Source organism: Brachyhypopomus gauderio, chromosome 10 (genome assembly GCF_052324685.1).
Source record: "Brachyhypopomus gauderio isolate BG-103 chromosome 10, BGAUD_0.2, whole genome shotgun sequence".
Taxonomy (NCBI): domain Eukaryota; kingdom Metazoa; phylum Chordata; class Actinopteri; order Gymnotiformes; family Hypopomidae; genus Brachyhypopomus; species Brachyhypopomus gauderio.
This window is the reverse complement of record NC_135220.1, coordinates 8,309,173-8,325,732: the sequence shown is the minus strand read 5'-3', so window position 1 is coordinate 8,325,732 and position 16,560 is coordinate 8,309,173. Positions and strand designations below refer to the sequence as shown.

General features: G+C 39.6%; 1 protein-coding gene across 2 annotated transcripts; it reads left to right on the top strand.

Annotated features, from left to right (window-relative positions):
* The first annotated feature begins 1,426 nt into the window (after nt 1–1,426).
* Nucleotides 1,427–16,432, top strand: vsig8a (V-set and immunoglobulin domain containing 8a). 2 transcript variants are annotated; one of them, XM_077019212.1, is made up of 10 exons: nt 1,428–1,791; nt 2,066–2,136; nt 2,409–2,433; nt 2,571–2,659; nt 3,100–3,269; nt 3,602–3,806; nt 11,795–11,947; nt 12,268–12,390; nt 12,551–12,689; nt 15,793–16,432. In XM_077019212.1, the coding sequence occupies exons 5-10, from the start codon at nt 3,102–3,104 to the stop codon at nt 15,962–15,964; spliced, it is 960 nt and encodes a 319-aa protein (XP_076875327.1). In that variant the 5' UTR covers nt 1,428–1,791; nt 2,066–2,136; nt 2,409–2,433; nt 2,571–2,659; nt 3,100–3,101; the 3' UTR covers nt 15,965–16,432. The 2 variants fall into 2 exon arrangements, with proteins under 2 accessions (XP_076875326.1, XP_076875327.1); XM_077019211.1 differs by lacking the exon at nt 2,409–2,433 and having other exon boundaries at nt 1,427–1,791.
* The last annotated feature ends 128 nt before the right edge of the window (nt 16,433–16,560 follow it).

Below are 16,560 nucleotides of genomic sequence, written 5' to 3'. Positions count from 1 at the left end.
ACTGTGGAGAGCCGGCTCTTTCGGCTCCCAAACGGCTCCCCATATATATATATTTTACATTATTAATTAATTAATAGCTTAAACCTAATTTTATAACATTTTGTTTCATTATTGACATTGTTAAGCACTTGTGATGAGTAAAAATGCGGCATAACAATGCTTTATAAATAAAACTTTTATTATAACCAATTATTTAATTATCACAAAATAGCACCAAAAAGAACGCAATACAGCTTGGCCAATTGTCTGCCTGTTTCCACAAAAAAAGTGGAGATAACATGTTTTTTCAGTGTTTTCCCACCACGTTATTAACTGAAAGCTGCGTGTGATTGGTCAGATGTGTGGAGCACACGCATGACATGCGGGCAGTGGAGACATTCTTTGCAGTGTTGTCCGAAATGATATGTGGTAGTATAAAGAAACACCCCTCAAAAACAGGGGAAGGAATTTACCTGATGTTGCATTGTGTTCCAGGTTTGAAAAGTGCTAAAGTAGGCACTACAAGTACTTGAAAATGCTTGAAAATGTAACTGCTTGAAAATGTAACTGTATTTTGTTTCACAACAAATAGCTGTCTGACTGAATCGATGTGATAAAAAAGCGAATAATTTCGAATAATTTTGAGTATATGTATAAATATTTAACTTAAGTTTAAGGTGCTGGGAAATATTGAAAATGGACCTTGAAAGTGACGTACAAGTGCTTGAATTCCACCTTGTAAAGGTGTATGAACCCGGCATACATAACTTTGTTCATTGCGCTGAAGGTGCACGACCTCGCTTCTCACGGGTGTCCTCACGCAGGGGCGGAGCCACCGCGATTGCGTCATTTTCGGCGCCAAGGACTGACTGAGGAAATAAACTCTCCGCTCTCTACCACTGGCAGAAACAGAGCAATACGCGCAAGGAGAGGGAGAGCCAGCGAGGCACCGAAGGACAAATAAAAACGATGTTGGGAAAAAAAACTGTGGCACTTGCAGAGCACAAGCGCAATACTGAAGGAAAAAGCGGCTCCCAAATAGGATCCTAAAACGGCTCCCATTGTGGAGCCGGTTCCAATCGTTCACTACAAAGAGCCGGCTCTTAGAGCCGGATCGTTCGCGAACGACACATCACTACCCCCCATGGAAGATGCTGAGTTAAGGTTAGAACACATACGCGGCTTAGCGATTAAAACTACAGTATTAAATCAAATGAGTATTAAAACCCAGGATTAAAAACACATATCGCAATCATATCGCATAAACCGCTTTGTACAACATTCCACAAAAATACTTGAGTGACCGCACCTTTGCCCTCCAAAACTAACACTTTCCAGTGTTTCTGCCTCTTCAGGAGGCGATATACGGTCTCTGGTTTGAACCCCCGCCCCCGTCTCATTCGTGTGTTGCGCAGAAAAGTTTGAACATTAAAAACTGGAAGCAGACGTTCGCTTAGGCCCGCCCACGTTGTAATTTGGGAGAGTTTTTTGAGGTTTTTTTTGCGCATCGCGTTAGTGCTTCGTGAGCAAGTATGTCTCGAAGTGTAGTTTATGTAACTTTACACTTAAAATCGTTCCTATTTTACATTGAACAGTGCTCTTGTCTTCGGCATCCGATTGTTTTTCTTTCATGTTTTCTAACCTTTTGTTTTGCTGGGTGGAGTCAGTCACCTGAGACCTGTCTTAGAAAAGCACAGCCTGTCGTCATGCCACCATTTTCCTTCTAAACGCAGGCAGCAGGTTACTCCTGCGTCTAGGCGTTAGTGTTTGGAGCTCTGCTTGTCTATAGCGCGAATATGACAGCTGATCACTGTGAGTATCCTTCTTTATGATGCTTTACTTCTGTGTTTGAATCTGGTAGAGAATAAAACTACTGTGTCAGTTGACTGTGTAACCTGTTCAAAGACTGTACATATTTTGCCTCAATAAATCATTTATGTGAAACATAATCTCCACTAGAGTTGGAAGACATCATCCGCTTGTTTATTTGTGTAAAGCCTGTCTGAGAAAGGCACACAGACTCAGCATGTTATTAAGAGTAAAGTATAGTGAAAATCAACCAAATGATTTTGATGTGTCACTGCAGGAAGACCAGAGGCTTGGATGTTTGGTTTTATATAAAATGGCTTCAAGTCAGACCTTTGTAAACCTTGACAGGTAACTTCTTTCTTCACTCCAAACAGATAGCCTATAGTCTATTGATCTCTTGTTTCTGCTTTCCGGTGTCAATTTTGCATGGAGGTTTCTAGTGTGATTCTGTTTTCATTATGTTTTGATGCTTGGTTGGCAAGCTAACCGTACAAGTGTGCTTACACAGGCATTTTGTGTAATCAGTATATGCTGATGTCTCACTGTCTCTGGGTAATGATGGAAAATGTACGCTCAGATATGATTTCTCTCTTTGTTGTTTGGTTTCACTGTTTTGTCAGACACAAGTGTTCCCCAAGAGATCAAGTGAGATGAACACCCAAGCACCAAATTCAAATCATAGTGTGCATCACAGAAATCCCTGTAGCTGCCTAATCTTGTGATCATTATATTTCTCTATTTCCCCCCCCCCCCCCCTACCTTCTTTCTTTTATCTTGCACAGATATCTAGGAAGGCTCAGCATTACATACACATGGTCTCCATGGTCTTCTTTTGCTTTATTGTATGCAGTAACTGTATATCTCAGTACAGGTATGTTCCCAGCAGTCTGTCTTTAATTTCCTCACGCATGTGTCTGTGGAATTTAAATTATTTTACAGTGTCTCCAGCAAAGGTTGCTGTTCTGTTAGTAGTACCTTGGCTAAGCCCAAGTCGAATGACTCTGACCTCTATGTTTTCAGTGAGAAAAGGACTATTTGTTCAAGAAGTGCACTCTCAGAATGAAACATTTTGATTAGAAGGTGATTTTTATTTTGCAGAGAGAGAATAGAATGAGACTCTAAAGGCCTTCGGGCCTTGTGTCTGAAAAGAGTCTATGATAAACACATTATCTCCTTTAAAAAAAATCCTGATGGACACAATTATGTAAACATCAGAGAACCAGTCCTTGTTGTGCACCGTTATTCTCAGAGACCTGGTAGTCATGGAATAAAGCTGTGTTTGTAATGGATCCATGTCTTTATGGTGCGCAGACATGACCCTGGCAATGACGGTGACGTCCAGTGGACCTCAGACCTTACATGTGGCCCAAGAAAACCCAGCAACACTAAACTGCATCTACACACCTGATGTTGAAGACATGGGAGACCTGGACATCGAGTGGGCACTGATCAGTCCAGACACCACCAAAAAAGACCAGGTGGTGAGTAGAGGGATATCTCAACATTAAGACTGAGTGGTTCCATACCTCCTTGATGTGCTTTATTTTTGTTTATTTTTGTTTTTTTGTTTTAATTGAATACACTAGCTAAAATTTGAAATGTGAGCAAAATTAGGAATTTGTAAAATAATTTGAAAGAATAAATGTTGCACTTGAATTGTGGGGACATGTGAATGGGGGGTGTCATACACTTCCTTTGTGTACTTAGAAATAGGGAGTTATTACAATAATGTATTATGCAGAGTACACTACTAATATTTACGCGATTCGATGCAGCAGTAAATTTGTCGTTATTTCTTTTTATTTTTTACCAGATCTTATCGTACTCAGGTGGACGTAAATATTTCCATGGTGACCCAGAATTCATGAAACTTGTGGACTTTTCTGCCAGCGATCCATCTCAGGGTGACGCATCCCTCGTCATTGGCTCTGTGACAGTTACCCATGCTGGAACATATCAGTGCAAAGTGAAGAAAGCTCCAGGAGTGGACATGCAGAAATTGTCTCTAGTCGTTTTGGGTAATGTAGTGCTTTTGCTTGTTGGCTTGTAAGCTTTGAGTTCAGAAGGTGTAATTCTATAGATGTGAGTGCACAACAAGAACTTTCCTTAATCCAGTAATGACAGGACATTCATTACTCCAGTAATGAAAGGCCTTTTCTAGTGCACCTGTCAGTTTTGTTCTTGTTTGGGGGAGGGGTGTTACAAAAATGCTGAACACACATTGGGACAAGTCAGGCTGCTTTAAGCTGCTAGGCAAGATTTACAGACGTCCCTTGAATTAATAGAGTTTCAGTTTCTTATATAACTGTGCCACTGAAGACTTCCATTTCCATAGACAAAACATTTGATTTCAGTCTTCTCCTGGAGATGTAAATTTACTGTTGTAGTTCCTTTAGAGCAGGTTTCAACCTGCATTTTTTTTCTGTAGAACCTGCTGGCAAGGAGAGCCAACACACAGCCAGTCATAACCAGGGCCAGTCATAACCATGGCCTTTTCACACTGCAGAATTTGGACTCACCAGACTCACTGGTCTGAATGTTTAGCATACTAGACATTTTCTGGGACTCTGAGTGATCGATTAGATTCAGAGATAATATAGCGGTCAAGAGTCTCACTAGGTTGTTTAATTTTAAGTAGAAAGGGAGTGTCCATCCCTAGCAGTAGCTTGTTAGATAAAAATCTAATGTTACCAAAATTAAAAGCCAGAAAACGTACAAAACAATTGTGTATCATTCATGCATTTGGCATAGTTTGCCAATTGCTAAACGACATCACAATACTGTGGGCAGCAGAGAACCGATAATGTTCAGTAGAGACAGTGATGACAGTTATTCCATAAGGCAGAGAAACATGTGGAGGGGAAGATACGATGGCGCTCTGAGCTCTAGTGGTTTGGTTGGTCACAAATGATTTCATTCAGCCTTTTCTACCCTCAAAAGTCTTGTTAACCAAAAGTCTTCTACCCTCAAAAGATGCACTGTTCTAAAAACACAATTTCCAGTGTCTAGTTAGGCCACTTTCTAACTATGGTCACTATGGTTATACAAAGAAACTTTAGGTAAAGGCTACTGTGACCTGCGGCGGCATCAAAACAAGCTTAATTTATTCAACACACCCTGTTCCCATCACTCTTGTTCACATTTGGCTTTAGTGATATGACTTTTCCACCTCATCCTACTGTAAAAGTCTTATGTGTGGAAGATACTCACCTGCCACTTTATTAGGTACACCTGTCCAACTGCTCATTAACGCAAATGTCGAATCACATGGCGGCAACTCAATGCATTTAGGTACGTAGACATGTCCAAGATAATCTGCTGCAGCTCAAACCGAGCTTCAGAATGGGGAAGAAAGATGATTCAAGTGACTTTTAATGTGGCATGATTGTTGGTGCCAGTTTGAGTATTTCAGAAACTGCTGAATTTTCACACACAACCATTTCTAGGGCTTACAGAGAATGGTCCGAAAAAGTCAACATATCAGTGAGCGGCAGTTCTGTGGGCGCAAATGTCTTGTTGATGACGGAGGTCAGAGGAGAATGGCCAGACTGATTTGAGCTGATAGAATGGCAACAGTAACTCAAATAACCAGTCATTACAACCAAGGCATGCAGAAGAGCATCTCTGAACACACAACACATCGAACCTTGAGGTGGATGGGCTACAGTAGCAGAAGACCACACTGGGTGCCACTCCTGTCAGCTAAGAACAGGAAACTAAGGTTACAATTCACACAGGCTCACTAAAATTGGACAATAGAAGATTGGCATTGCCTGGTCTGATGAGTCTCAATTTCTGCTCTGACAATTTGGCGTCAACAACTACATGAAAGCATGGATCCAGCCTGCCTTGTATCAACGGTTCAGGCTGGTGGTGGTGCAATGGTGTGGGGGATATTTTCCTGGCACACTTTGGGCCCATTAGTACCAATTGAGCATCGTGTCAACGCCACAGCCTAAGTATTGTTGCTGAAGTAGCGGATATATTGATTAATTATGAATTTTAAAATGAGGCACCATCATGATCGCTCAGGAACCAAGGTTTTGATAATGGGAACAAGTGGAATATTGTTGAAGTCTTTTTATCGAAGGGTGAATACTGAATCTTCGCAGTGACCTAATACCATCGACCAAAATATGTATTTACTACTGTGATCAAATTAATGAATAAATGTTCAAATTTATTGAATGGTTAATATCACAATTATAAGCATTACATGTGGGATGATTTGGCTCAGAAGAGTAGCTAATCTTAAGTACGTTTGCTAGTACAAATCAAAAGGAAAGCCATAAAATAACTCATTATTAGCTACATAGTCCATTTATAGTTATATAAAGTAAACTTTCCGTAAACAACATGGGACCAAAGGGAAAGTAAGGACTTTAGGAAGAAATCAGAAAGTGCTTAGGAAGAGCACAAAAAACCCCTCGACAGTGGCCAATGGGAAGGGCTAATCGTATTAAACCAGACATTATGGAGGGAGAGATCAAAAGACTGCAATCAATCAAAGACTGGCACCCCAAACGTGATAGCGGCTTACTTGGAGAATGAGAGGAGTACACGTACGTGGGCGGTCAACTGTCAAAAAGTTCATGGCTGACTTATATCTGTGTGCCTGCTTGAAGTGTGGATCTTGGCCTTGCAGTTAGCGCTTCCATGACCCAGGTCACTTCTTCGATACTAGTTCTCAGACATTCAGTATCAACCTCTTTCAGGCTGCTCCCAACTTCCTTGGGTACCGAAATCTTCGCAAGGTATCATTGCGGTGGCTCGCAGGTGCTCAGTCAGACATTCGTTTGCGTTGGTTATCTTGCCATGGACTAACTTAAAGCTACACTTATATCAATTACGACCAAACCAGATTAACTTTAATTCAACTGAGTGAAAAAAAAAATTGACTTAAAAGACTAGATGAATGAGAGCAAATTTTGATGACATAAACTCAATTAAGTACTTTTCTCAAGAAATAAACAAAGATCTTTCTTGCAGACTGGAATTAAGTTTGAACTTAGTAGCAAACTTTGGCATCAATCCAGCTCAACGATTCCTTCACGAGAAATGCTATTTAACTGTCTTTTAGGGATGTGATCGTAGTACAACTATTGCCGACTATTGGAACTTAATAAATTACCTCTGTCGCAAAGCAACCTGTCCTTAAGCGCAAGAGAAAAGATGGAAGTGTTGAAATCACGGGATTTCCCCAGGTCCAGCTAACAGATAACTACAAGTTGACTAAGCAGAAGCAGAAACGTGTTTCTCTGAGACAAAGAAAATCTCCTACTCCTAAATAAATTGACTATCACTTAGCATAATTAAGTATTAGTTTGGTTCCTTGTCATTCTAAACACTGAGCCATCCTTCATTTATGCTTTTAGATGATAAATGGAACCTAATGCATAGACAGACATGAATCTGAAGTAACACACTGAAGTACATGGATATGCATACGTTTGAAATAACACAGCACACATACCTCGATATGCCTAGATTTAAGATAACATATCATACTTTAAAATATGGTTATGCCTAAACCTAAAAACACACAGCACACACTAATATCTGGTCATGCATAAATCTAAAATAACACAGCACATGCATATGAGCATATGATCATACAAGAGTCCACAATATCCACAATGGTCCACAATAATCAATCCATCAATCAAAATGTATTTATATAGTGCTTGTTACAACAGTTGATTGTTTTGTCACAAAGCAGCTTTACAAGTGTCTGAGTCCAAGCCCCCAGTGAGCAAGCCAAGGGTGACAGTGGCAAGGAAAAACTCCCTAAGAGCATGAGGAAGAAACCTTGAGAGGAACCAAAACTCAGGGGGGGACCATCCTCCTCTGGCTGATTCCGGTAACCAGAACAACAATTACAGATACATAAACAAAGAAAAGATGGGAAAGATAAATAATTCTCATCTTTGTGTGTATTTACATACATGAGTTCCCTATGTAATTCCTATTCAGTCCTAAACAACTTGATGGTTGGTAATAGTAGTCCAGGGCAGTGGGTTGATCCTTCATCATAGCTGGTTAGGTGGCTGGCCCAAGGTGGATCTTGGGAAAGGCTTGTCTCTTCTCGTCTCAGTATTTCTCGGGTAGGCGGGCAGATATTTGGAAAAAGATAAGAGGGAAAATTAGTTCTGTATGGGATCATATGTGGGACAGATGAAATGTAAACATTTCTGGAGTGTGGCAGCAACTCTGGCATTAAATGATTACAGCCTAGATAAAAAGGCAGAAGGTAAGATAGATTTGGGAGCATTCTGAGACATTGGCATCCATCCACTACACCATCAACAAACTTGAGTGACCACGTGCAGTGACAGGATGACCTCACCAGCACCCCAGTTTACCATATAACCCTGTGCTCATGAACCCCTGGATCTGTAGCCTTTATCTAAGGGGGCACAAACGCTAAACTAAATAAGTAAGTTTTCAACCTAGACTCAAAGATTGATAATGTGTCAGAGTGTCAGACACGTTCTGAAAGGTTATTCCATAGTTGGGAGGCCTTGTAAGAAAAGGCTCTTCCTCCTGCTGTGAGCTTATTAAATGTTGGAACTAATAAGAGTCCAGCATCCTGTGATCTTAGTGGGTGTAGGGGTTCATAATAGGAGATAAACTCCTGGAGGTAATCAGAACCAAGCCCGTGCAGTGCTTTATAAGTCTGTAGAAGAATATTTAAATCAACATGGAATTTAACTGAGAGCCAATGCTGGGCTGATAGGACTGGCCTGATATGATTGAATTTTCTAGTTCTAGTCAGAACCCTGGCTGTGGCATTTTGAACTATTTGAAGTTTAGTTTTAGATTCCTGTATGAGCATTGTTGCATGCATGCGCACTTTACAGGACTAACTCGATAGGCATGGTGTTTAATCGGAGGATGATCACCTACATCAATATTATGAACCATCTCAGTGGTCTGAGTAGGAACATCCGAGAACAGACCAGGATAACGCAAAATTAACCCCTTTACTGATGTTCGCTCAGCCGATGTGAGACCCGATAAAAACTCATCCAGATCTTTTCAAGTTTCAGAGTTGGGCAAACGAGCAGCCAACATGGGTACTGAGGGAGATATTTCATCTTCTTGTTCAGCACTTTGAGAAGAGATAATTTCAACAGCACCTACTGGTGACAACTCAACTGTTGGAGAACAGCAGGATATATAACGCTTTAGCATACTAATGGGGCACACACAGGTTTTACATCTCTGATCAGGTGTTTGAATTATGTAATTGGTGTCACTTAACTTGGATACCACTGGGTACGGACCAGAAAATCTCGCTCCCAAAGATTAAGCAGAACCAACACCTCATCTCCTGGTTTAAAAGAACATGCAACCACTCATTTGTCATACGTTTTTTTCATTTCATCTTGAACTCTGGCCAGTTCTTTCTTTGCCATTTCACAGGCAAACGTAGACGTTCTTTAAAACAGCTCACATATTTGAGAAGATTCACGAGAGACGTTGCTGTTTAACCATTTCTCTTTTAAAAGTTTCAACGGTCCTCGAACGGTACGTCCAAACACAATTTTGGCTGAACTAAAACCAAGAGACTCTTGTATGGTCTCCCTCACTGCAAATAAAACCAAAAGAACACCCTCATCCCAGTCATGACCAGTTTCTAGACCAGTGGTTTCCAAACTTTTTTCCTTGGAACCCCCCCTACTCAAGTCCAAAAAAAGCCAGCCTACACAAGCATGTCAAAAGAATAAAGGGATTAGAAATTAACATTTATTTATATAACAATAAAGAATAAAGGGCAACAAGTGTACCATTTACAACCGGAAAAACAAAACTATATGCACTATATTAAATATAACATTTGAACTTCAAAACTGTTTCATTACCATATTAAATCTACATTCTACAATATATTTTCCACTTCTGTTTGCCTCTAGGTGTAAGAAATAAAAACTGAAATCACTGAAATGACCAGTCCCATGTCTCTCAACCAAAAATAGTGCTTACTTTTCACAGCTGTATCAGCACCCAGAACTAAACATACAACTCGTCATACATACATGCACAAAGAAAAATAACTGTAACTAAAAATGACTGCTGTGCAATCATTTCAATAACAAAGACCATAGCCATAACCAGTAATAAACATAGCTAAACACACAGCAATAAAAGTATTAACTTTAAAAGTACTTTTTACACTTCAAATCTGTTCATTTATAAACTAATGGGCACCTTGGGCTTGCATATCTTTGCCAGGGATGCGATGTTTGGTTTGATGGTTGTGACAGCCAGTCTAAAGTCCTGGTGAACATCGAGTCTGTTTCTTGCTTTTGTTTTTATTGTTACCAGAGCGCCGAAAGCTGACTCCGACAGGTACGTAGTGCTAAATGGGAGAATACCTTTTGTTATTGCGCGTTTGGCAAGTGTAGGAGCGACAGCGTGTCCTTTTGGCAATACAGAACTGATGAGTTGCTCTCCAATATTTTGTGACTTTTTAGTCTTCGCAATTAACAGTGCACATTCAAAGGAGGCCTCCGTGTCTCTGTGTTTATCACTACTTAGGCCTACTCTCTCAAACACTTTTCGGATGTCACCTAATTTTCTTGACAGTGCAAGCTGTTTTTTCCTCTCAAAATATTGTCGTGCTTTACCAAGTTTCGCGGTGTCTCCTCTCCTGATGTCGTTTTAATTTGCTCGGCTTCATGCTGTCATTAGCTAGCTTCTCACCACAAATTACACATTCTGGTTTTGTTTTGTCCTGTCCCTCCATAAACCCAAAGTCCAGGTAGCCATCAAAGTATTGCCTTGTCTTTTTTGATGAGGAGGAGGACTCATCTACACTTTTACGTTTCTCAGCCATATTTAGGCATGTGCTGCTGGCAGAAAGTGCATGTCTGCGTGATGCGGTGCCGCAGCCCTAGCTTATTTAGCTAGCAAATCTGAGGTTCAGAGGTGAAAAAGTTTTGTCATAAATAGCTAAATATTATTTAATTGTGGAGCTGAATGTTTAATTTAATTGATAAACATTGCAGTAGTAGAGAATTCAATGTGTGTATAAAAAAAAATGCTCAAAAATATTTTATAACCTCAAAGCAGCTAGAGCGCCGCGGACCCCCTGTGATCTCTAGGGTACCCCAGGTTGGGAACCAAGGTTGTAGGGGATGACCATTTACTTGCCTATGGGAATAAATGAGGATATTTTACATTAGGAACTATTTTCAGTAATTTAGCAGAAGGATTACAGTATAAAAACAAGTGGTGAAGTTGTTTCAGTAAATAAATGAAAACAAAAGACAAAAACGAGAAAGACAAAACATTTATGATCCTATTAAATGATTACTACAGAGAGCTCCAGTGACTTGTATAAGATCCAGAATCACACAGAATGAGGTGAAAGAATCTTACTTCTACCAATTCGAAAAGATCAAGTCCAATTCAGTTTATTAGTTCATATGTAGATATTACAGACCTATTATCTTTATACTTCGTCTTTCTTCAAAGCAGACCGCTTCATAAAAGAGACAATTTTAAATTTTGATTAAATTTGTGAATCTGTGAAGTATCAATGGAATTGGACAACGCTATGGCTTTTGGAAAACCACATGATCAGTATTATAGATTTTTATACACTTGTATTTAATTCTGTAAGGGGACGGGGTCTACTTGTAGATCTACTCGTGGACTTTACTGGGCTGAAGCACCCTAGCACTCCAGCACGATTGAGATGCTAGCAGCCCTAGATTGGATACACTGACATTGTAATGTCCCAGAGCATATACAGTGCACCATATACAGTCACCATAACAATTATAGAGATAGATATATAGATCTATAGAGAGATATACATATACAAAGAAAAGATGGGAATGATAAATTATTCTCTATTATAAGAGAATGATAAGTAAGTCCTAAACATCTTGATGGAGTTTATTTTCTTTGACAGAGTTTTAGCAGAACTGGTTCTGATTGAGTTTCACAGGCTGGTTCTTTTTACATAGCATAATGTTCCACGTGGATGTTCTGTCAGAGAGACCATCGGTGCCAAAGTGTTGGGTGGAGGGAGACGAGGCCGTGGGGAAACCTGTGTCCCTTCACTGCAAGTCTGATCAGGGATCTGCGCCTCTGTGGTATGTGTGGAAGAGAGAGACCAGTGGGCCCCTTCCTCCTGCTGTTAATCAAAGTGAGTCTGACCTCTAGTGGTGGAATAACAGATTACAACAGCTTTACATATGCAGAGTTACTGCTGTAGAATAATTTAGACATAAATGTTAGAATTAGAATCAATAAAATATGCATTGCTTATTATATGAAAATGTTTTTTTATCTTTTTCTCTGAAATTAAAATTCTCAATACCATTAGACTTTTACACAGATTTCACTCCCAAGTATGTATCCAAGTAAACAAAGCACTGCCGTGGTGTTTTTTTTTTTTTTTTTTTTTTTTTTTTTTTTTTTTTTTTTTTTTTACTGCCTTGTTTTTTTACGTGTATTTGTCATCAGACACCTTCCAGGGGCAGCTCTTAATCTACAATCATTCTGTGGATTTTGCCGGTGTCTATTCCTGTGAGGTGACCAATGCAGTGGGGAGACAGCACTGTCGAGTAAACCTGCAAGCTATAAAGCGTAAGAATGCCAGCACACACAACACAAAATAGTACATGTAATCCAAGGGTTAATCTCTCTCTCTCTTTCTCTCTCTCTTTCTCTCTCTCTCTCTCTCTCTCTCTCTCTCTCTCTCTCTCTCTCTCTCTCTCTCTCTCTTCCTCTCCACATGTGTGTATAGCTGCTAACAGGGCTGGGGTCATCGCTGGAACTTTGGCTGGATGTCTGCTGCTCATTATAATCGTTTTCATTATCATATGGCTCATTGTCTTCAGATGGGAACGAAAAAACTACGAGAAAGACTTTTCCAATGATATCAGGTAGCAGCAGCGTTGTATGGGACACACTGGGGTGGCATCAGTAGTGTTGTATAGGATACACTGGGGTGGCTGATAGCTTATCAGGAAGACAAATTTGACAGCCCATATTTATAATAATTTCTTGTCATATTGAAGCTGGAGAACATGGCTGTGGTTGTGGAAGAGTTTCTTGCTCGTGCATTTGCAGGTCACACAACACAATTCACAATTCCCGCCACACTAACTCAGAAGATTGCCAAATGCATCAGCTCATATACTTTGACCATCCTGGACCATCCTGTGTTTTGCTTTCCTCTATGTAAGAAGCAGAGTGCTTCTCAGTCCTAAACTTTGCCCCATGGAGCCTTCAGAGGACTCTGTAAATGTACAGTAACTGGCAGCAGAGATATAAAAATGTAGTTACTGTAATTAGTATTTACAACACTGTGCTGTAATGTTAGTTTACAGTGGTGCTCTGTTGCACTTTTTTACGATTTTTTTCTTATAATAGGCTATATGCACTATATTAAATATAAATAGAGGCAATTTAAAAAAGTCAACATTCTTAAAAGAATGCAATAAACTGTGTTTATTATTTAAGTTATGTAAGTTAGTTAACCCTCTACTGCACGCATTATTACACCAACATGCAAAAAATTTTTACAGTGTTTTTTATCACTTAAAATGAACTTAGATTTATATATTTAAAGTTTTTTTAGAAATATTTATTTTTTAAGGGGTACGTTTTGGTACGTTGCCATATGGCAACATTGTGCAACAATGGAAACAAGATCATACAGATCATAGAACTTTCATAGATGAGTATAATTAGTTTTGTTCACTGGAAAATGTTACAATTGATTAATCAATAAGAAATTTGTAATAAAAAGTGACATCTCATTCCTAATCCATAGGGTTCAATATGACGTTGGTCCACCTGTTGCATCTAGAACAGCTTCAATTCTTCTGGGAAGGCTGTCCACAAGGTTTAGGAGTGTGTTTATAGGGAATATTGACCATTCTTTATAAGCGTATTTGTGAGGTCACATACTGATGTTGGATGAGAAGGCCTAGCTCTCAGTTTCCGCTCTAATTCATCCCAAAGGTGTTCTATCGGGTAATGGGCAGGCCAGTCAAGTTCATTCACACCAGACTCTACCATCCATGTCTTTGCGTTACTCCAAGGACCTTGCGTTGTGCACTGGTGCACAGTCATGTTAGAAGAGGAAGGGGCCAGCTCCAAACTGTTCCCACAAAGTTGGGAGCATGGAATTGTCCAAAATGTCTTGGTATGCTGAAGCATTCAGAGTTCCTTTCACTGGAACTAAGGGGCCAAGCCCAGCTCCTCAAAAACAACCCCACACCATAATCTCCCTCCACTTGTACATGCATGGCTTGGATGCAGCTGCTTGTCCATGGAAACCCATTCCATGAAGCTCTCTGTGCAATGTTCTTGAGCTAATCTGAAGGCCACATGAAGTTTGGATGTCTGTAGTGATTGACTCTGCAGAAAGTTGGCGACCTCTTCACAGGTCTTCAGCATCCACTGACCCCACTCCGTCAGTTTACGTGGCCTACCACTTTGTGCCATTTATCTTATGACATGGTACACAAAAGAATAAACATATTTGTAAGCATATAAGCATATCTGTAAACATATCTGTCTAGTCCTACACCATTTATCTATCTATGTGTCTGTCTAGCTCCACTGACTATATTGTTCCATTGTTGCACAATGTTGCCATTTGGCAACGCACCTAATTTTTTGAATAAAAAGACAATATTATCATAATTTAAACATTTTTCTAATAAAATTAAGTCATAACGCCCCACAGAATCTGTCAGTATTTTTTGTAATGCTGTAAATGGACGAAAAAATGGCAAAATCATTGTAGATTGAGCAGCTCTTCGTCAGGTGACCTCAGTATGGGAACAGTGTGGGAAAAAGCACGACTTTGGAAGGAATAAATGTCATGTGATGTCCCCCAAGCACATAATTGGTTAAACTAAGGCCCCAGGTTCTATGTAAAAGCCAATCAGTATTGAAGTTTCTTTTTAAATACCAGGAAATTGCAAAGAAATGGTATGTTGCCATATGGCAACACCGTGCAGTAGAGGGACTTTGCCCCATGGAGCCTTCAGAGGACTCTGTAAATGTACAGTAACTGGCAGCAGAGATATAAAAATGTAGTTACTGTAATTAGTATTTACAACACTGTGCTGTAATGTTAGTTTACAGTGGTGCTCTGTTGCACTTTTTTACGATTTTTTTCTTATAATAGGCTATATGCACTATATTAAATATAAATAGAGGCAATTTAAAAAAGTCAACATTCTTAAAAGAATGCAATAAACTGTGTTTATTATTTAAGTTATGTAAGTTAGTTAATACTAGCTCATTAGTTGCTACAGTAATTTTGACTCAACTGAGCCGTACTTGAGGTTTGAAATACTATCGCATTGACCATTTTCTCAAAACAAGGTGCTAGTCCATTTCTGGCCTTGTAGTCGAGCAGCACTAGGGTTTTAAATCTGGTGTGAACAGCTACTGGAAGCCTGGTAAGCGAACATAGCAGTGGAATGACACAACTTTGAGTGAACTTCAAAAGACTGAAGATTAGTCATACTGCTGCATTCTGGATCAGCTGTAGAGGTCTGATGGCCTGCAGAGGAAGACCTGCAAGTACTGAGTTGTAGTAATCTACAGTACGTAATTGGCAAATGTACTCATCAATTACAAATATAAAGTTTCTTTATTGCTTCCTTTTGGGTCCTTAGTTTTAAATGTACAGCTGATGATGTACATTGTACAGCGCTATACAAATATATTTGATTTGATTTGATGACACTGTTATCAATTTACTACAATATTTTTTAGGTTGACGTTACAGTAGTCATACAGTAGCCATAAAGATCTTGCACTGTGCCACGTCTGTAAATATTTGTTCAAAATGCAACAAAGAATCCTGTATGAAACTATAAATCACATTTAAAGTAACATAGTTTTGTTGAAAATACAGAAATTCTTTACAGTGAAGGAAAACATAAATCCTGCAGTGTGGGGCTGGACTCCTGAGCTGTAATGTTGTCTGGATAAGTGATGCCATGTGTCCATGTCCTTTAGGGAGGATGCTCCAGCACCCCAGAGTCGGTCTGCCAGCCGTGGTCCAGGATGTGGAGTGGCCTACAGCCAGATGGGTCAAACACACAAACAGCACCCACCATCCACCAGTACCAGCTACTTCACCTCTGCATATGATAGCAAATATGACAGTAAATATGGACACATAGTCTGACAGATTTGCAGGACTTCTCATTGTGCATTTCTTTCAAATTCACTGGCCACGGCTGTACTTGATTCAGGACTCTGTGTGGTATGCTGTGCACATAAGGACTCAAGTTTCTCATTTTAAAGTCTGAGTGACGTTTGTGAAAATTATTATTTATTTTATAATTTTGTAATTGGGGCATTATATTGGTTTTGTGAATGTACATTTTTAGTAGCAAACTGATAAATAATTATTATTTACAGATGTTTATGTTTTGAGTTAAATCACACATGATTTATGTAAAACCTAATACCCATGATTGTAAATAAGGGTCTGCAGTAGACTGAATAGTTACTGGGTCTAGCATTTTGACACATGACAACCAGGTAAAGAATGATGAAAGCTCGAGTGCTTGGATCTTGAAAAAAAAATCTGTGAAATTTAGTGAGGCATCCAAAAATTCAAGTTAAAATTCAGGTTTAGGTCGAAATTCAGGTCGGGAAAGCATCTGGGGTAGAAGAGCAAACAAACTGAGATCTAATCAAACTGCATCTGGCCAATCACAAAACAACTTGATCCACTGGGTCTTGGTTCCCAATGTCAGGATGTGGGGGTGGCAATGT